The following is a 22,396-nucleotide window of genomic DNA, read 5'->3' as shown; positions in this document are numbered from 1 at the left end:
ATCTGAGAAATTAGTTTCTAAAATTACTTTTACTTGGTATTCAAAAAATGCACTCTCCTCCCTCCCCCCTCACACAGTGATTCAGAATAATTGATTCTTCATGTAAAATGTATGCAAATGGTCTTGTGATAGGGCAGTGGCAATGGTATAAGGTAGTTTTGTGTGCAGTGTTTGCCCATAAAATATCTGTGGCATATCCTCAATATATTCATTTCAAGTTGCAGTTTATAGCTTATTTATGTGCATCAAAAGAGAAATATTAACTCAGATAAGTTCAAGTATTCAGTTTCTTAGTTGCTGAAACTGAAGACAATTTAACTAAAGTTGCTTCATTGTCTACAAACAGTCCCAGACATATTTCATGATAAATAAGAAAGGCCTAATAAACAGAACTATATAATAACTTAATGTTATTGTTCAAGATATAACAAGTAAATATTAATACACACACAATCCCTATTCAAAGTTAAAGAAATTATCTTTTCACTAAATTTCTATTCCCAGTGTGAGTGGATACAGCTGTATTTTGGACCATTGTGATGCAATTTGGTAAATTTCCACAATGTTTATACATCTCCAAAAATTTGGATGATCTAAATATATACAGATTTTATTGACATTGAGTATCAAAAGATGCAGTTCTTTCTGTTCTACAATAAAATATCTGACGCTATACTTGCACTGTAAATGTGAAGCTTGTAGACTTTATGACTGGCCAAGCATCTGATTTTTATTTTTTATTTATTTATTGCTTTTAGGCACTGGAAATGAAGGATGCTCCAGGCAAACTGCATGCTGTACAATGCGATGTGAGGAATGAAGAGCAAATTGTCAATGCATTCAAATGGATAAATGAAAATGTTGGAGGTGTTGATGTTCTGATTAATAATGCTGGTGTAGCAGGTCATTCAGACATTACTGGTAATACTGTTCATCAGTGCATAAACTTACATCTACATCTAACAATATTTGATCTACAGGTTTTAAGCATTTTTAAATTTTAATTTTGTTGATGTGGGGAGAATGTGTATAAAGATATTGATCTTGGCTGTAATAACTATGAATGTCTTAAATGTTAGCTAGCTTTATATTAAGATAGTAATTATGAAACACATAGTTCAGTATACTTTTACTAGCCATATCTTAGGTAAGCTATCTTCACTTCTGGTTTGTGACATCTGTTTTAATGTGTTGGAGGTAACGCAGATATTTGTGAAAGAAACTGTTGCCTTGCTTGGTAATGACAAATGCAACCTTTCGCTCTTTAGTTGTTCTTTGAAGGCATAGACTTTTTTTACTGTCTGGCACTAATTGTGTTACATACACAAGTGAACCAGTAAGGACTATTTCATTCATTAATTCATTTATCCATCATGTTCCATAGATCTTATAAGCAAGAATATTCAAGGTTGTGGTCCAAGTTAAGTTATACATTAAAATAAGACAAAGACATGGTAGAAGCTAACCTGTATATTATATTAATAATAAACTCTCACTATACTGCTTAATGCTATTCACACTTATGCCTGTCAGGAGCTCACCAATCTTTAGTGAGTTTGTGCTTGGCTAAGATGGGCTCCCAGCCTTTGCGGTGTCTCTTCCCTGTCCATGCTGCATGTCTATTCTCCTGCTATTGTTTTTGCACTCCATGTCTTGGGTTTCTTTGGGAATGAATTCTGAAAATTGGATAGTATGGCATTGGAACCGTCCCTTGTCTGCATTTTTCTCCTTATTCATTCTTCATCTCCTCTCCTTCCTCTGCTTTGGCATTTGAGGTCTCTTTATTTTTCTTCTTCCTCCCTGTGCCCTCCTGAAGGTTGGCTCATGTGTTTCATTTGTAGCAGGTGACTGGGTAACGTATAATTTCGAGCCCCTGGCCAACAGGTAGGGTTCGCACATATCTACTGGTACAGGCCAGGCTCAGGAAGGAGTGGTTGCATGTTACCTTCCCAATTGCTGATTGGCCACTCTGTCCGGAGTTCGGGAGGTGTGGACAATCACCCAAGATGGGTGAAGGGGATTTTTTTTCAGAATGAGCTAATCATCATCTCAGTCTATGTCTACTAAATGTAAACAGAATTAGGCTAAGGGTTCAAAGACTCTCTCAGCTGCATATCTGTTTCTTGTAGTATCAAGTACCAAAGGAGGTCAGTCCTTTGGTATGGTTAATCTGTTTATTATTCAGAAAGTTATTGATGCAATTACAGGCCCTGTGAAATCCTGCTTTCAGTTACAAAATGGGACTTTGCTTCTGGAGACCAATTGTGATTTTGAAGCCCAACAACTGCTTACAGCTTTGCTCCTCCACAGCTATTCTGTTTATGTCAAGGTTCATCATACACTGAATTCTTCATATGGTGTTATTTACACTCAGCTGCTTGACAGTCTGACTGAGGGAGAAATCGAAAATTATCTCTCTGATCAGGGTGTCACTGTGGCCTGTTCAGTAGTGAAAAAGGTTGATCCAAACATAGTGCCTGCACACACTCTTTTTCTCATATTTGATAAAGTATTTCTTCCATTGAAGTTTAAGGGAGGCTAGAAGTCATCACAGTTTGACTATACATTGAAAACCCAATGCACTACTACCAATGTCAACGTTGTAACCACACTCACATGTCATGTCAAAACATGGCCAAATGTGTTACTTGTGGCAGAGATGCTCACAAGGGAAACTGCCTGCCTCCCCCTCCCCACTGTATCAATTGTAATGATGACCATACTGCCTCATCCTATGAGTATCCCATGCATCTTGATGAGTGGACCATCCAGGAGATCTGGGTGAAGGGAAAAGTACCCTACCCCCTGTCACTCACAAGTTGTTTCATAATCAAATGCCCTGTTTTTTACCATCTGACACTTACAGTTCCATTCTTGCTAAGCCTCGCTCCATGAAGGATATGGTCAGGCAGACTTGTGACCTCTGATTCAGTACTGCAGTTGTGAATTTGTCCAGTATCATGGTAGCATCCCTGTCTCCTCCTACAGCTGCACAACAAGCTACCAAATCTTTGCCCCCCCCCCCCCCCCCAACCATGACATCACCTTCTACACAACCAGCAGGCTGAAAGGAATGAAAGGAATACCCCCATGAAGACTTTTTACATCCCTCCAGCCAATAAATGTTAAATCTTCTTTTGCCAACCTTAAAGTCTCTAAGAAATTGAACAAAGGCAAATGGTCTTCTCCTTCCTGACTCAGAGGTCCTCCTCAACAGTGTCACCACATAATACCCTCATCTAGCTGAACTCTATTTCACTTGTGTGCACTGCCTGCCATTTTTCTGCCCTGGAATCCACAGGCCAACCCAGGGAGAATAATGACATCTCTGTAGATTTAGTGAAACAGGATCCTCCAGCCTTTGCAACCTGTAGCAGTGAGACTTTGAAGGCTGGCACTTAGCAGCCTCTGACGTGACTGTCCTTAAATTGTTTTTTCCTCCCCATTCCAAATTATGACTCTTCTCCAATGGAATGTTCATGGAATTAGAGCCAACAAGGAGGAATTACGACTGCTCTTGGAATTGCAGTGTCTTCTTTGTTTTCTGCCTTCAAGAAATAAAAATTGTGTCCTCATGACCGCATTGACCTCTCACGGATTTCCTTCCAGCCTGCTTTGACTTCCGTGCCCCCCCCCCCCCTCCCCCATCATAGAGGACAGCATTCCATCTCATGGGAAAGTCATGGGAAAGTCAGGTCTTGTTCATCTGGGATGATGTCCATAGCCAAATCATCTCATTGAATCCACAGCTGAAAGCTGTTGAGTCCACATTTTTCTTCCTTGTTTCACTTTTTCTCTTTGTAGCAGCCACCTCCCTCTGACATTTGTTGTCACTACGAGTTACTTATTCTGGCTTATTGGTCAGATTCCACACCCCTTTCTGCTACTTGGAGACTTTAACACCCACCATCCCATTTGGGTCTCCTCCAGAACCTGTTAGAGAGGTTCCGTCAATCAATTCAACCTCATCTGTCTTAACACTGGGGCACCCATGTTCCTTTCAGACCTTACCCACACCTACTTCCATTCCCTCTCATTCTGCCCTGTTTAGCTTGCTCATCATCTTAAGTTGTCTGTTCTCTCTGACACATACTCGAGCAACCGTTTCCCATGTGCTATCAATTTGCTAACTCCTAACCTACCTGCATGTAAACTCAATTGGCAGATTTCTAAGACTAACTGGAGGCTTTCTCTTCCTTGGTGACCTTTGACAAACAATGTTTCCCCAGTTGTAATGACCAGGTAGAGTACCTTACCACTGCAGAATGTTCCATACCTCACACTGTTTATTTATCAGTCTGTGTCCCAGGGGACAATAATAACTGGACTGAGGCACACTACAACAAGATTCATGCACAGAGATGTACTCTCCCCATTTTTAACCACCATCCTGTCGTGATGAACTGTGTTCATTATAAACAGTTGCATGTGCAGGTTGTCACATTCTTCGGATAGCAAAAAAGCTTGGTGGATTTCAATTACTAGTTCTTTGAACAGGTTCACTCCCTCTTCCATCTTTTGGGGCAACCTCCGTCACCTTCTGGGATGAGGGTCCATGGAATGATATCTGGCCTGACCATAACAGATGATGTCACTGTGGAGATTATTGCTATCTCCAACACCTTGGGCAACTATTTTGTGGAGATTTTGAGCTCCACCCACTATCACTCCACCTTCCTCCCTCGAAAATGAGTAGAGGAGGCTCAAGTGACATCCTTCTCTCAGAATCATGTGCCACCTTTACTTTGGGGGAGCTTGGCCATGCTCTCACTTCATCTCAGTCTTCCACCCTGGGCCAGACAATGCTCACATTAAGATGTTGCAGCACCTTTCTCTTCATATGTACAATTCTTCTTCATATGTACAATTGCATTTGGGGAGCTGGCACATTTCTCAGATGTTGGCATGAAGTCACTGTCATACCTATACCTAAGTCCTCCCTTCTTGCTACTGCTCAGTTTCTCTCATGAGCTGTGTTTGTAAGATGATGGAACATATGGTCCATGGCCAGCTGGTATGGTGGCTAGAGCCTTGCACTCTACTAGCCACTGCACAGTATGAATTTCAAGCACAACGTTTGGCAGTTGACCATCTCATCAGTTTGTCAACTCATATTATGAATGATTTTCTTCAGAAATACTGCACTATGGCTGTGATTGTTGATGAGGAGAAAGCCCATGACACTGCTGGAGGACTGGTACCCTCTGTACTATACACATATGGAGATTCTGAGGCTACCTGTCACATTTCATTCAGGAATTTTAAAAGACAAGAGTTTTCAAGGTACGTGTGGGTTCAGCATTGTTGGACATGTTTATACAGTAGAACAGACATGCTTAAAGGCTCCATCCTGAGTGTCGTACTATTTGCTTAAGACATTAACCCTATTACAGACTGTTTCCTGCCAGTCATCTCCAGCTCCCTTTTTATTGACAACTTTGTGCCCTATTGCAGTTCCCCATGGACTTATCTCCTTGAACAGCATCTTCAGTGATGTCTCAATCATCTTTACTTGTGGAGAATCAACAATACCTTTCTCTTTTGCGCTGACAAAACTGTTTGTATGAATTTCTGGAGGTGCAATAGGATTCTTCCATCATCTTTACATCTTGGGATTGTTGCTCTTCTGTTCACTGAAACTACAAAATTCCTGGGGCTCACAATTAATAGGAAACTATCTTGGTCATCCTACGTGTCTTACTAGGCCACATGCTGTACCTGGTCCCTCAGTGTCCTATGTGTCGTAAGCGATACTTCACGGAGAATGGATGGGACCATCCTCCTCCATTTGTACTGATACTTCGTCTGTTTGAAATTAGACTACCAGTGTTTTGTTTATTCCTGTGCATGTCTGTCCATCTTGTGCCACCGTAACACAATCCACCATTGTGGAATAAATTTGGTGACTGGCACCTTCTACAGTAGCAGAGTTGAGAATCTCTGTGCAGATGATGTTGTACTACCACTATCCCCAGTGGATATGCATGCCGTTTGTCTGCCATGACCGAACACCCATCTTATGCCATCTTTTTCAATGACTCCCTTTACTGCCAGTATGGGGTGCACTCTTCTTTTCTGTTTCCTCCCAGAGTTTGCTTTCAGCTACTGCTCCTGCAGCTGAACTTCACGCTACCTACCACATTCCCAATGGGTTCCACCTTGGCTTCATGTAAAGGCCTGTCTTCATTTTGAACTTCACTCGCTTCCAAAGGTCACTACTCCAAATCTGTAAATTTCTTGACCCTCACAAACATCTTAATGATAACACCTTTGTGTTGCATATTGGGCACAGTCGTTTTAGTCATGACCATTTGTTCTGTGGTGATCCCTCACTACTTTGTGCTCATTGTCATCAACCTCTGGTAGGTTGCCATGTCCTGATCCAATACCCTTTTTGTAATGGTTGTGTTCCATTGTGTGTTTGCCATCTGAGCTGTCGGCCATTTTAGCGAATGACACATGGGCTTTCAACTGCATTTTACTTTTTATACATTGTAACAATACAGGAAAGGACATTGGTTCAGGAACTCTGCTGTCTCTGGCATATTTCATGGACCTTTCTCAAAGGGAAGTTCTTGTTTTTAACTCTCTTTTATTCCATTGATTGGGCCAAACATATAGTTGCTTTTAACTTACCTTACCTCTTGATGTTCTAAGGTTGTTTTCACACCCTAAAACAAAACAAAAACACTTAAATTTCATCAAGTAAATTAGTACAAACGCTGACAGTTTGAAAAAAAGATGCTGCTTCCTCAGTTTTACTAAATAGTTGCTTTTTATCTGCTGTTAGTAGCTTAGTACTTACTTTATTAGATTTACCGGGGCTTTTCAAAAAAGTACTATGTTTGACATTTCTGTAAATACTGAGTCCCCTATATAGTACCTTATTACTTGTCAAATGGCTTTATAACAAACTTTGCTACTTGTCCTGTGGCTAGTGGAACCTTTCGGTCCATGAATCTAGTTAGTCAGATAATTTTAGAAAGAGTAGCTAATGAGGTACTTCTTTTTAATTTTCTAAGGGATTCTCAGTTCCTTACTTTGTTAGACAGAAACTTATTAAACAGTTGACCACCAGGGTAGATAACTCCATTCTGAACCCTGGACTAAGAGACACTCTACAGGAAAACTGTTTGTGTTTTGTATTGTGACTGTGTCTATCATAGTTCAGTTGAAACACATTGTTATCAGGAGCCAAAGCCATTAAGGACTACATGTATTGGGAAGTGAATGTAGCAATTCAAAGATTCTTAAAAAGGCATGTGCAAGATCTATGGTTGTCTACTTTGCACTTAGGTGCACTGCCCCAGAAGATAATTACATGAAACAAGGAGTGAAAATACAAAAACTAAGCCAACAAAAAAATGGTTCAAATGGCTCTGAGCACTATGGGACTTAACATCTGTGGTCATCAGTCCCCTAGAACTTAGAACTACTTAAACCTAACTAACCTAAGGGCATCACACACATCCATGCCCGAGGCAGGATTCAAACCTGCGACCGTAGCAATCGCGCAGTTCCGGACTGAGCACCTCGAACCGCTAGACCACCGCGGCCGGCACTAAGCCAACACTCCAGTCTTTAGGTCAACACAATGAGGGGCGTTTTTAAGGGAATAAACATGCAAAACTGAGCTTCTTGATTAGTTTGTCTATGTAATGACTCAATTTTCTGTTCTTATTCAACAGGCCTCCAAGGAATTTTACACATTGTGTGTCGTTTGGCATACGATCATTAATGTCTGCTTCTTTTGCTAAAAGGTCATTACTTTATATGAACTGTCACCAGGGTTGAGTTTGGAACCTTCATTAGTATGCTTGTGTTGTTATAAAATATTACAGTTTTTGAACGGCCCTTTAAAGTCACTGGAATGTCAATTATTTAGGTTAGAATTAGTGAGCCCAGCACCAAGTCCTGAGGCACTCCTCATGTTATGTTCCTCCCTTCTGAGAGGTTATTTTCTTTCCCAAAATAGTCTGTGAATGACATCCTCTGCTTTCTGTTACGGAGGTATGATACCATCCATGCAATTGGGATACTATTAATGCCATAAGACTTCAGTTTTCTGAGTAGAATTTTGTGATCCACACAAAGGCTTTGGCAAGGTCACAGAATAACCAACAGGATAATTTTTCCTGTTTTCTGCGAGTACTTTTGAGAGATCTTGAATTGCTTTCTGTGTAGGGAGTCCTTTAAGAAAAGCAAACTGAGAGCCAGTTAACACATTCTGCTCAGTTAAATAAGTTGGTATCCTATCATATCCCACTTTGTTAAACCCTTCTGTAAAGACTGGAAGGAATCTGTAGTGAGTGGTGATTTGCCAGTCTTGTAGATGAGTATCACTATGGAATATTGAAGTGTTTCAAGAAATGTGCATGAAGTCACTGACTGAATACAAAGATAGCCTGAGGGTAATCCTATGAAATAGGCACAAGATATTAATATCCTGCTAGAAATGCTGCCATAGTCAGCAAAATTACTACCTTTTAGTGACCTAATGACTTCTGTAATCTCATTATAAATTGTAATTTGCAACTAGTGCATGTCAGTGATGCAAGCAGTGCCTGCACATGTAAATCTAAATCATATGCATTTGGTTCCTTATTTCTGGGTGCAGTTTTCTTAGCCACTATGAGGAATCAATAATTGAATTGGGTTTCCAGTGATTTAAATGTCTATTTCTGCCAGAGCTATTTTCTGGCAGCTCAATTTCATTTTGATGACTAGGTTTCTTTTTTTCCCTTGTTTATTAATGATCCAAATAATTTGTGCTTTATTCTTGAAGCTGAGGGTACTTTATTTTTTGGGTGTAGTACATGAGTTTTGCTTTTTTTTAATGAATGGAAGATATGACAATAGTGGTGGCAACAGAGATACAAATCTTGACTTGCTTGTTCTCTGAATTAAGTGGAGCTTCCTCTTCCTAGCACAAGATACTTCAATCCCAGGAGTTACCCAATTCTCGTTGCTTGTGTTCAACTTTGTCCTAATTCATTTTAGTAGAAAGCAAGACTCAGTGCTATGGAATATAAGAAAGAGTTAAGTTTTCCATCAAAACTGTTTCCTTTGTAAATTTCACCAAACATTCTTCCTTTAATTTCTTTGTAAAGTGTGACAGTCATTATTTATGATTCTGCAATACAGTGCTTTCCTATAGTCTGTACCTAACTGTTCAGTAATTGTCAACATTTGACCATCATGGTCAGATAAACCATTGGCTGTTGGTGTTACAGTGAAATCATTAAGAGTTGTTAGGTCTAAAAGCAAACTGTCAATTTCCTTCAAGCCTTGTATGGAATTTTACTGTGGAAACTAATCCAAAGCTGGGTATCAACAACTCTAAGTGCTCTCACCCTGTACTATCTGACAGAAAATCAGCATTAAATTATCCACAATGATTCTCCAGTTGAATCTTACTAAAACAGTTTCTAGTTACTTTATGAAGATTCAAATACTTCAGCTAGTGGTATATAAACATTCAGTACTAAAAGCTTGTGTGTTTGCTGGTTCACTATTTTGACAGAGCATTCAGAAAGCTGGTAAACACATGTTCATTAACCAGAAGGGCCAGGCACTTAACTCTGCTGTTTGCATATATACGAGAGTTGCTCAGAAAGTAATGCACTGCATTTTTTTCTTCAACAATTCTTTACTGAACATAATGAGAATTGGACAAGAATAGGGTTTCATCTACATACCCTATTTTTCCATGTAATCTCCATCCTCTTCTACAGTCTTCCTCCACTGCGAAACAAGAGCATGTATGTCCTGTTGGTACCAGTCGTTACCCTGGTGGCGAGCCAGTGCTTCACTGTGTGAACTTACTTTGCTGACTGACAGATGCAGCACCAGCTGCTGAGTTGTTATGCATCTGGTTGGTTGGTTGGTTTTGGGGAAGTACGCCAGACAGCGTGGTCATCGGTCTCATCGGATTGGGGAAGGATGGGGAAGGAAGTCGGCCGTGCCCTTTCAGAGGAACCATCCCGGCATGTGCCTGGAGCGATTTAGGGAAATCACGGAAAACCTAAATCAGGATGGCCGGACGCGGGATTGAACCATCGTCCTCCCGAATGTGAGTCCAGTGTCTAACCACTGTGCCATCTCGCTCGGTGTAATGCATCTGTCCTCATGAATGACAACATCCGCTCGCTGCAACATATCAGGTGTGTGGATGGTCTCCCCGACCACTGCAAATTGTGGAGCACTGCCAAATTGCCTTCTGATGACCTCACCCTCTGTGCCCAGCAACTGTCTGTACTTCTGTTGACAGCAGATGCTCCATAAAATTTTCACAAGTGTTGGAATATTCCCCTCAGTTTCCTTCTCTGCAGTGAGAAATTCAATAACAGCACATTGCTTGTAACATACATCACCTACAGACGCCATTTTGATACTGTCCGGCAGCTACGCTATCTGTTGGAAGTGACAGAAACTTGGTGCACTCACTCAGGAGACTTCAAATAATACATAAATAACCTTTGGCCTTCTTAAAACTATACTTCCTACACTCGCCTGCATTTTATGCCCTCTGCTATCAGCTTGCTATGCAGCATTTGTGAGGGAAAAGAAAAATCTTGAGTTATGCCCATTCCACTACAATACAGTATGGCTACATGTGGAGCTAAGAAAGGAATTTTTTTGGTTATTTATAACTGTAACTTTGCCATTTTCATATTATCGAACTAACAAAAGTAGATAAATAAGGGTGTTGTCAGAGGAGAGCCGAACTTGTCTATATTTAATGCTAAATGTTTACATATTTAAACCATGATGAGAGCAGAGTTTCTATGAATTTCCATTCCTGTTTTCTTTTCTGAGTGGCTTTAGACCATACAGTTTCATCTCCCTTGAAACTGAGCTGTGGGTGGCAAGGGAGTAATGTACAACTTGGTACCATGCATCTACACAACCAGTAGAACTTTGCAAGTAATTGTAAAGTATACAATGTGACATTGTGGAATGGAGGTAAAGTAAATGTCAGGTTCTGGTTATGTTGATAATGGCTGACAATGATGTTACCAATAGTTTAATTTAAATCTTACAGTAATTTTGTGGTATGGCTCTTGAAACAGTTTTTGTAATGAAATTGTACTCCCAAGTATTTAACAAGGTAAAAATTTCTTCATGATTTATTTATGTAGTGAGTGGCAGCATCGTAAAAATTCTGATCTGAATACATAGAATACATAGTGTTTGAGCTCTAAAGGCAATTAATTAGCTGAAATCCATTTACTGTCAGTGTCAACTTTCGTTGACAGGCTGAGGTTCATTGAAGAAATCTCAAGGAAACTTAATTCTACCCTGAAAGAAATGGCTTGCAAACAAATTTTGGGCTGATGTTTGAGTGTTGCATATACAGGCAGGACCAAGGCAATATAGGGTTAGATGGATGGATAATTATTTGCCCACAAATGTGGCTGTTGCCAAAGTGACATTTTTACATCCAATAATTGCATTATATACTAAGTATTATACAATACTTACTATAAAGCTAAATTTACCCTTATCCTATTAACCATAATCTTTTGTGTCTAGTCACTGTTAGACCTCACCCACGTATGCTTGGTTAATACCTCCATGTATACCTCTTTCAGTTTTTTAATCATTTCAGTGACAAGACTTATCCAGTTCATGTACAAGGCTGCCCTCCATTTCACTCCATATGATTTCAAACATATGTTTGCTAGTGATCCCATATCCCTGAAACATACACCTACTGGGGTCTTACAAGAGACAGACTGACTTTCTGCTTTGTACCCTTGCTTGCAGCCTTCATAATTCTCATTTAACATGTGCTGATATTTACCTACATGCCTTGTTTACTGCCTCACCTATATATAGTCCCCAGTATAGTTTTGCAGCACTCAGTATACCCCCCTAGGTATCGACATTGTCGTACTATGATGTTGTCGGCTCCTAGCTTGTACTCGTGTTTTACAGCACTTCTGCTATTTGAGAATGTGGCCAGTAGTCTCTCTCTGCATGTGCTAACATTCCATTTCTCTGGATCCAGTTTCTAATGATGTCTAAGTCCTTCTCATTCTTCTAAGTTGCTTACTTCCTTGTACACTGTCATCATCTTAATCTCAATTTCACCCACTCCCAGTGTCATTGACATAAATCAGAAACAGCAATGGCCCTAATTTACTGCCTTGTGGTACTCCTTTATTACTGTTATCTTCTGTTTCTGTGTTGTACATGTGCTGTCATCCAAACACTACTATTTCATGAAGACCCAGCCCTTACAGTTTTGTTAGCCGTACCATATGCTTCTGAGGAGTGGCTATTGGCAAATAACTGGTATGCTTTCAGAAAAATGAGGTACAACCAAATCTGGTAAAATATTCCTATACAATCTCAAAAATTCCCATCAAAAGGCCGCTTGGACTCTACTAGTTCAACAGTAAATATAAGCTTATTGTAGCCAAATAGCCATACAAATTCAAAGTACAATGATAATAATAAACAAAATTAGAAATCTTATATATTGTGATTTGCACTGTCACTTATTGACTGTGTCCTTTTGGTACAGAGTCCTATATGGTAATGTTTGTGTATTTGATGACACGGTTTACACTCACATATTGTGTTTGGTTCACGATATGATGTGTTGTTGCAAATAATGTGGTGGAAACCATGGACTGCCATTTTGGTGATCACGTGTCTCATTTTTAAGTTTTCCTTTGTCCATGTTCAATCATGGTGCCCATGCTGTAAAATGTCTTCCCTTTTTTCCTTCAATGTTTTGAGTAGATTTTCCAAAGCACTGCTATTGGGTAGCATCAGGTTTGTCTATAGGTCTTCAGTAAGGAAGGGCTCCCACACCAGCAGGTATAAAAGTATGGATTGTGTTGTTTTGGACACTCCTATTGCTTTCTTTATATGAGCACATTCACTGTTTGTAGTGTCGTTAGGTTTTTCACTGTAAAATGTGCTCCAATAATTTCTATGCCATATGTCATTATTGGGAAGATTTTGACTCTGGATAATGCCACTGCTGTCTCTAGGCTAAGGAATCTGATGTATTGTATTTCATGGATTGCCATTATTGCTTGCACTACTTTCTCTGTTAAATGTTTTGTGAAACATTTAGCAGTTGTTCGTATGGTGGCCCCTAGGTACTTGAAGTCTGGTAGAAGCTTCAGTTTCCTCTTCCATATGAAGATCTCAGCTGATGCAGGTACTCTTCCTCCATTTCTTAGTACAATCATTTCTGTTTCCACATTTATTTTGAAGCCATGTTCAACACACCAATCTTCCATATCGTGTATCACTTCTTATAACTTTGCAATGTCCTTTGTGGCTATTACAATATCGTCTGCATATGCATGTGAGATTACACCCTCCCTATGGGGGTATTCTTACAATTTCTTTTGCTGCAAGACTAAATAATGGAGGACTCAGTGGGTCTCTCTGTAGTAAGCTGTTTAATTGGAGTATCGGCTCTGACAGGGAGAGTTTGTCGAGACCCTTATTTCATCCCATCACATTATTGCGTTTATGATTCATGTCTATATATTGTTTTCTCCTAGTATTTCCTCTAGTTTTTTTGGTCATTAATTTTCTGTTTTTAAATTCAAAGGCTCTTGTGATGTCTATAAATACCACATAAAACATTTCTGTCTTCAAGGGCTTCCCACACACTCTTTAGCAGGAGTTATATTGCAGTAAGAGTTGATCTTCCCTTCTTGAGTCCTATTTGGCATTTGGGGAGGTGTTCATAGATTGTTTTCTTTATTCTCTCTGTTATTATTTTTGTGAACAGTTTGAAAGGTAAGTTTTGTAGGTCTATGCCTCTGTATTTGCTAAGGTCCTTGGGGCCTCCTTTCCCTTTATGTAGCACTCTTACAACTGACTATCTCCACTAATCTGAAATGGAGACTGTTTCTATGTTTTAATTGTAGAATTTTTTCCACATTAGTGTTAGCATTTGGGCAGTGTCTTTAAATATTCGCTATAAAGTCTGTCAGGGCCTGCAGCTTTTTTGTTCTTGGTGCTGTTAATGGCACCTTTGATCTCTTCTGTGGCCAATGGGACCCATTCCATGGCTGTCTGTGGCATTGTGTCCTCTTTGCCCTCTGGTCTCCCTCTTAGTCCTTTCTTGATCATTATGTTGTTGAAGTGCATCTCCCATATTTTCATATCGATGCAATGTGTTTCAGTTCATTTTCTGGGCGTAGCACAATATATGGGTCTTTTGAGGCTCCTCCACTAGTTTCTTTCCTTCTTTTGACCAGAATGTTCTCTTCTCTTCTTTCAGATTTTTCTTATAAATATTTTGTTTTTTGGCTGAGGAGTATAGGGCTCTCTGCACAGTGTTTAATTTGAGGTAGACTTTCTAGTATGTCTTTTCTTAGACTGTAACACTCCATGTTGAACCATTTTTTTGCTCTTTTTTATGTACCTGGTATTGGCAGCTTGTCTTAGTTCTCCTATCACTTCTGTTGGTTCCTCTAGCTGCAAATTGTCTGTTGGCATTTTGATTTGTTTTATATCGTCTGATTTTGCTTTCACTTTCCTGGCCTCTATTGTTCTCAAAAGTGTTTCTTCCTCTGTTTCTTGTGCGGTTTGCCATGCTCCTTAGATGTTTATTTCCAGAGGGATATGTTTCTGAAGTGGTGTGTGGTCTGCAGTCCAGAGAGGTGATATATTACCCCTAGTTAGTCCCTTTATGAAGTCTATTGTGCTTGTGACATTGTGGAAAGTATATGTAGGTATGTTGGGATTGTTTAATAGGATAAAGTCTTCTTCCTGCAACTTTTCCACTATTACTTTTGCTTTGTTGTTTTGTATATTCATTCTGCAGTTTAACTCTCCAGCAATATTTAGTGGTTTATTATGTTTACTCTGAGTTATCAGCTGGCCTATTTCATCTATTATATCAATGGATGATATTATTGTAATGTGTTTCGTTTCTGTCAGGAGTGTATGTTCCTTTTTGATAGTTGCAGTTATTGGCATTAATTCCATTTTTATGAGGACACTTACTCATCCACTGGGTCTTCCTCTGTTGCCTTGTTTTGTATGGATATGAGTGCAGTAAAATTCTGGGTGTTGCCAGGTTTTGATTAAAAATGTTTGTTAGGACAGCTATGCCATATCTATACAGAAAGTCTCTTGGAGCTCAGTGCTATTTTTAGACCTTCTATATTCCACAGCAGGCTCTTCAAGGTTCCTATTGCTCCTATCTCTTTACGTTTTTTTTTGTGGTTTTCTTGTGTCTTATAGAAGAGACACCCCTCCGCTTTCTCAGGGAGGGGGGGATGGGGAAAACAAGTGTCTGACAGTGATTCCTGCTGGTCATATTTCAGCTGTATTCGCCAACCCTAAGTTGTGAAAGGGGATGCTTACTGTAAAGGACTGTGTTATTGTTGTTTGCCAGTTCTTCACATTTCACATTCTCTTTGATCCCTTTCTTATTAAGGAATTGCTTTATTGAGTCTGGTGTTGTCTCATGTTTGAGCTGTCCTACATAGAGCCAGGGTGTCTTATCTGCAGCTTGTAGATTTGCATCTCTTGATCCAGCACTATTCAGTGTCTCATGTTGCTCAGTTGGTCATCTCTTTCTTCTATGGCTAACTTCAGTCCAGTGTTCTTCATTTACATTTGTTTCCATTTCTTAGTATTGTCATGTCTCATGTTGTAGGTGTTTCATCTTCTTTCATGTGAAACACATTTTCTGTTTCCCTCTTCGTGGTGTTGGGTAGTAAATCTGCTCAGCAGAAAAGTGGAAATTTCAAATACTCTGTATGCCACATGGAATTTTATGCAAGTAGCACACAGAGACTTAGACAAAATCTGAGAGGTATTAATTCATACATCACTGCATCCAGTTATAAAAGTTCACTCGTAAGTCACTTCCGTAAACAGCTACAAAACATAAGTGTTGCCCTCTCAACAATGGTATTTAACAAAAGCTGCCATCTGAGGCATGTGTTCATAACTTTTGTGATGATAGCTTTGTGCATATTAGCTTGGGCTAAACATGTAGTCACCTTGACATTGACTGACTGAACCAACTGCTGGCATCAGCTGATTGTGCTTCACAATTTATCTGAATATTGTTCATATGTGAAGACGCCCAAGAAAGTGCTCAACTTTTTTGCAGCAGTTCTTTTGCTTGAGACGAAGAAAAGCCTTTTGTGTCATACAAAACTTTAAATAACCCTCACGGTGGGAAATCTTTATTCTAAAATTTTTCTTTAGTAGAAGAAATTTATTTTGAGTACTATGAAGTTGATTTGAATTCTATACCTTCGTAGACATAAAAGGTAAAGATTTTCAAAAGGAACTGTTGTAGACCTCTGAAAGTGCCAATTCAAAATTCTAGCTACCATAAATGATTATAATTATGAACATGAAAATTGACTCAGCACTGTATGATGTAATAAATACAATGCTATTATTTCCAACCTATTAGATAATCCAAAAGAGCTAATAATCTGCACTGTTTTACTGGTTTTGTATCACTTTAATGACAGGGAAAATATTGAATATCATTAAATAAATTTGTCAGCATGCTGTTTCCTTGTTAAATACTCATGTATTAAAATTTTGGGTTTGTAGTTCTTGTATTTTGGTGGACATCAGAATTCTGGAAAAACTCTATTTCGTTGTAGGCAAACTAAAAATCTTATAGGTTTCAAACTCAAGATCCTTTACTTTTCTATATATCTGATCATTTACACTACTTTTTGATATATGTTGAGAAATGGTAATTTTAATGACAAGGCATTGTGCAGTATCTAACTGCCACTCCTGCTACATTCACATGCAGACTTCAGCAACTGGGAGAAGGAAGATGTATCTGTTCTTTTTCAGCATACACAATAAATCATCATATTGCTGGCACATTGAAAGTACACTTATTTCCTCACAATTCACCCTATCAAAAGCTTAAGAGAAATGTGTTGCTATGCAGTCAAGTTCTCATCTTCTGTCAATCGCTTCAGATGTATCCAGTTGAAAAACCATTTAGATGTGACTTGCAAGGAAACCCTGCTCTGAACCCAAGCTGGCCCCTACACTACCATCCTACTTCATGTAAAAATGCCTTTCATATATATAATAGAGGGAAACATTCCATTTGGGGAAAATATATAAAAAACAAAGATGCTGTGGCTTACCAACCGAGAAAGCATTGGTAGATACACGCAATAAAAAAACACACACACACACACACACACACACACACACACACACACACAGATTTCAAGCTTTCGCAACCCAAGGTTGCTTCATCAGGAAAGAGGGCAGGAGAGGGAAAGACAAAAGGATATGGGTTTTAAGGGAGAGGGTAAGGAGTCATTCCAATCCCGGGACTGGAAAGACTTACCTTAGGGGGAAAACCACCTGCCCTACACTCCTACCCTTGTAACCACCCCCGGTGTAAAACCTGTCCCATGAACCCTCCCACCACCACCTACTCCAGTCCTGTAACCCGGAAGTTGTACACGATCAAAGGCAGAGCCACATGTGAAAGCACTCACGTGATTTACCAACTGACATGCCTACACTGTGAAGCCTTCTATGTGGGAATGACCAGCAACAAACTGTCTATTCGCATGAACGGACACAGGCAGACAGTGTTTGTTGGTAATGAGGCTCACCCTGTGGCCAAACCTGCCTTGGTGCACAGCCAGCACATCTTGGCACAGTGTTGCACTGTCCGGGTTATCTGGATACTTCCCACTGACACCGACCTATCAGAACTCCAGAGATGGGAACTTGCCCTTCAATATATCCTCTCTTCCCATTACCCACCAAGCCTCAACCTCCGCTAATTTCAAGTTGCCGCCCCTTGTACATCACCAGTCATTCAACAACATAACAACATCTTTGCCTCTGTACTTCTGCCTCAACTGACATCTCTGCCCAACCTCTTTGAATTTACACATGTCTGTGTGTGTGTGTGTGTGGGGGGGGGGGGGGGGATGCTCACTCTCGTGTATACCTGTCCCTTTTCCCCCTAAGGTAAGTCTTTCTGCTTCCAGGACTGGAATGACTCCTTACCCTCTCCCTTAAAACCCACATCCTTTCGTCTTTCCCTCTCCTTCACTCTTTCCTGATGAAGCAACCTTGGGTGGCAAAAGCTTGAAATCTATGTGTGTGTTTGTGTGTTTTTTATTGTCTGTCTTCCAGCGCTTTCTCGGTTGGTAAGTCACAGCATTTTGTTTTTTTATATGTTTTTCATATATGTATGAATGATCCCTTCAGATATTTTACTTAAAATACATGTAAAACTAAATGGTCAGCAGTTTTTGCTATTGCCTCTTAATCCTTCTCCCTTGCACACAGATATTACTGCTGCTGCTGTCCATTCATGTGGGGGCATACAACTACTTATACAGAAGTTTAAAAGGAATCCTTATTAAATCTCAAGGCTCCCACCATGATTTTTAGAATTTTTACTTATTCTGTCAACCCTTTCAAATTTCATCACTCATATAATTTTCACAGCAATATAAATGTCTCTGATATTAAAGATGAACCTTTTGACAACTTCCCTCTTTTGTGACCTTCACATCCCTGCCCCCTGCCCTCCACCCCAACTGTAACCATTATTCTACTGTACTGTATGTTTGCTTTCTTTGCATCCCTTGATATTACTGTCATCTGCTTGAATGTTTGGAACTGTCCTTCGTGTTTCTTTATGGTATTGTGTACACCCAAACATACTCCTCCATTTCTTGTGATAACCCTTCCTCTTTACAATCAGTTATTCCAGGAAGAATCTTTTTCTTTTTGCTTCTCTCTTAACATTATTTAACTCAATCATTTGGGTTTCAACCCATTGTATTAGAGGTTCCAAACCCACCGATACACAGTAATCCACATTTGTGACCTATCCTCTTGGTCCTTTCATGCCTAACCAGTACGCTCTTAATGTGATAATTCACTGGAACTACTGTGGATATTACTATCTCCTACCAGGACTGCAATAACTGATGTCATCATGTTATGTGATCTTTGTACCTTTCCAAGAAATGTATTTTACTGATAATTACTCTCCAAGCATGTGTGGTTATTATGCATACTGTTGGAATTCTACTGGTCCTGAGAGAGTATCAGGGGGGCTCTGTAAGTTGGATGGATCTGTATATTGGGTCACACCGGTTTCATCAGTGAGTGGATTTCCCTCACTACCATTTGAGAAACAATAGCAGTGTGAGTGCAAATGTCCCCCAGCCACCTTAGTCTGAGTCCTCTCCCCCCCCCCCCCCCCTCCAATGTGTCCTGTGTAGGGATATCAATGCACACCACCGACCTATTGGGGAGGGGGACAGTACATCACCAGGAAGGGGGCATACTGTTTAAAGTACTGCTTACTATCTCGGTCTGTCTCACTTTCCTGTGGTGGTGTCACTTCATCACCTCATAACAATCCAGTTGCCATATTAGGCTCTCCAAAGTGCCAACTAGCACTGATATACCTCTGCTGTCATCTCTGTTGTTAAATTGCATCTGTGAAATTGCTGGAGATGTCTCTATGACACAATCATCTGCAGTGCTGGAACTGCTATTGTTCTCCCTGTGGGGCTTCTACACTGTGGGATGCACCATTCAACAGCTATTCAGATCTGTTGAAGGGTGTTACAACATCCCAAGTGAAATCCTTCAAAGACTGCACTCAACACTTTGAAGCTGCTCTGTGCAAAGGCTCGTTACTTAATAAAACATAAAACACAGTAAGAGAGGGTGCTATGAGTCTACATTCTCTCCTTGGGAACATGTGCCTCTTTTGCCCAGGTGTGGGCCAAGCTCTGCAGTCTACTGGGAAAATCTCTTTTGCAGTGATTTTTCTACTAATGCATTGACTTTTGGTGAACATCTCATGACTCACTATCTGACAATGTGTGTGTCGTCTCTTCACATGGCTACCTTCTGAATGAACAAACGAATAGCTGAAGACATCCCCCTATCTTTAATCTCTATTAACCCTGAATTGTATTGGTCTCTTGACACTTTGTCTGCATTATAAATTTGGTCTTTCATTGTGAAAGGTAATTTGAATTTCATGTTGACATGATTAAAAATGAATTTCCAAATTTCTGAATACTGAAGCTCTTAATAAAATCTCTTCTCCCACTTATATAACCTCACCAGCGGAATATATACATATTACAGGCTTCAGAAACACAAAAAATTACTACCACAGTGGAATGTTTGTTCCTCAGCCCATAATCTCTTAGTAACCTGTGACACTCTTTAATAACCTGCAACAAATTCATGAGTCAGGACCTTGTTTCTTTACAAGAGCACATAAATACTAAAAGATAAGTTTATATTTTAGTGAAACAAAAATTTAAAGTTATCTCTAAAGTAAGGTAAGTCATCTTTTAAAATACTGTTTATTTTCAGAGGCACCAACAGAGGAATGGAGGAAAATTCTAGAAATTAATGTTCTTGGACTTAGCATCTGCACAAGAGAGGCTGTACAAGGCATGTTACAGAGAGGAGTTAATGATGGTTTTATTATCCATATTAGCAGGTAAATAGGTGTCCTTTATGGCCCCAAACATATTTATAAATGAAATTTCATGATGCAATAGCAATACATGCGCACAAGATAATATATTATGGCCATACATCTACCCTGTAAAAACTTTAGTCATTAATGTCAGATCTACATGATTCCTTACTATTATATTTGAGTTTATTGTACTCCATAAGCTTAGTTCCTGAGTAAATTTGGCCTTAAAAACAATGGTGTGATGAGAACTTACAAAAATTGCAGGACAAATGGCTGGTATACAATGACATATTAATGGCAGAGGGTGATAAAGAAGCTGTATCACTTGTGACAGGATGAGGATTTTTTTTTCTTAATTGAGCATGTGGGATTATAGTGGCTTAAGTTACTGTAATCATTGTTCTTGCTTCAGAACTGTAAACAAAATGTAATAATGAAGCCACTGTTCTGTCATTCAGTTAGACATAGTGATGTATGCAGGATACAGTAGGAGAGCAAGCAATAAATTTGATCTTGCACCAGAAATTCATGTCCCCTATGTTTGTAAAACTTCAGTTGAAACAAAGTACATACATTGACAATTTTTATTTTGGCTGGAGCCACAGTCCTGGTAAGTTTATTGAATAATGCTGCCACCATTTGACTGTAATAATTTTTATTTTATTTTTATACAATCCAGATTTTAGCCTTAGACCATTTTCAAGTACAAAATCTGGAATAAACAATAGAAGCATAAATCACAAAAGCAAGAAATAGGCAAACATGAAAAATGGTGTACAAATACCATGATTCTTTGCCTTATTTATATGTCAAAAGACTTCAGATGGGTATGAGATAAAAGCCCTTGTCAAGAAAGTATATCTGGACATATAGGCCAAGCCTGCCATTAGTAAAAGTGAGAACATCTCTAAAATCCCTAAATATGTGACAGTCTTTCGTTTGTGGACCCTGTAGCACAGCTATTATGTGAACTGATGACCAATAAACAGGTATGTGCTACAATATTGTATCTGAACAACAACTGACATGGACACAATTGATATGATCTTCCAAATATCATCTGAGGCACATCACACTCTGCACAAGCAATGTGTGGTGTGTTAGGAAACGAGGTAGATGAACTACTTCTTTTGCGTGATAATTCCATTATTTTTGCATACATTGATAAATACTTGTTTGCAGTACATGACATGGAATTCCGCTGTTACAGTTCACGTGTAAACATCATGAAGTGTTGTGTAGGAATTGGGGGGGGGGGGGGGGGGGAGGAGGGAGGGGGGAGGGAAGCAATATAACCAGTGCTACTAAGAATAACTGCCTTCCAGTATTTGTATTAGCATTGGTCATATTGGCCCTTCCCCTTCTCCCCCCCCCCCCCCCCCCCCCGCCCTTCCTCTTTCGTGTCATTCAATTACACTTATTATTTTCCTCAACCACTTCACAGAGGCTTATTTCCCAACACGTTCAAGAGTTGCAGATGTAGATATGGTGAACGTAATTCTCATGATTACTTAAATGTGTTATCAAAAATATAATTACACTCACCAGTAGTTGTACAGACATCAGATGACCCCCATATATTTCTAGTGGTTTCTCAAAGCTGCTTGGAAAATGTAAATGTGTTTCCAAATATTTGGTGAATGTTTCATTACCCCCTCCAGTCCCCCTCCCACCCCTCCCCAGATCATCTGCTTCCTGAAACTAACCACCTCCTTTTCCCACTATACAGCTTCTGCCATCCCCTTCCGTTTTTTACTGCTTCGTTTTGTTTCTGTAAATTTCTATTAATCCTCATCCTCCCCACCCCTGCAAATTCACACTTTTTAAAAATATTCTTTAAACTTTAAAAAAATTTAAAATTATTGTACACAATTAAGCTCTGTTTTTGTAGACATCATGTAACAGCCATCGGAATTAATCCGT

The 22,396-nt window shown here is 39.5% G+C and overlaps 1 protein-coding gene across 1 annotated transcript in view; it reads left to right on the top strand.

The window, feature by feature from the left end:
• LOC124595432 (farnesol dehydrogenase-like) overlaps positions 1–22,396 on the top strand; it is a 72,197-nt gene that overhangs the window by 27,403 nt on the left and 22,398 nt on the right. The window contains exons 2-3 of the mRNA XM_047134173.1: positions 759–921; positions 20,362–20,491. Of these exons, the coding sequence (XP_046990129.1) occupies positions 759–921; positions 20,362–20,491 (293 nt within the window). The remainder of the gene's footprint in view (positions 1–758; positions 922–20,361; positions 20,492–22,396) is intronic.

Source organism: Schistocerca americana, chromosome 2 (genome assembly GCF_021461395.2).
Source record: "Schistocerca americana isolate TAMUIC-IGC-003095 chromosome 2, iqSchAmer2.1, whole genome shotgun sequence".
Lineage (NCBI taxonomy): Eukaryota > Metazoa > Arthropoda > Insecta > Orthoptera > Acrididae > Schistocerca > Schistocerca americana.
This window is presented reverse-complemented; position numbering and strand designations above follow the sequence as displayed.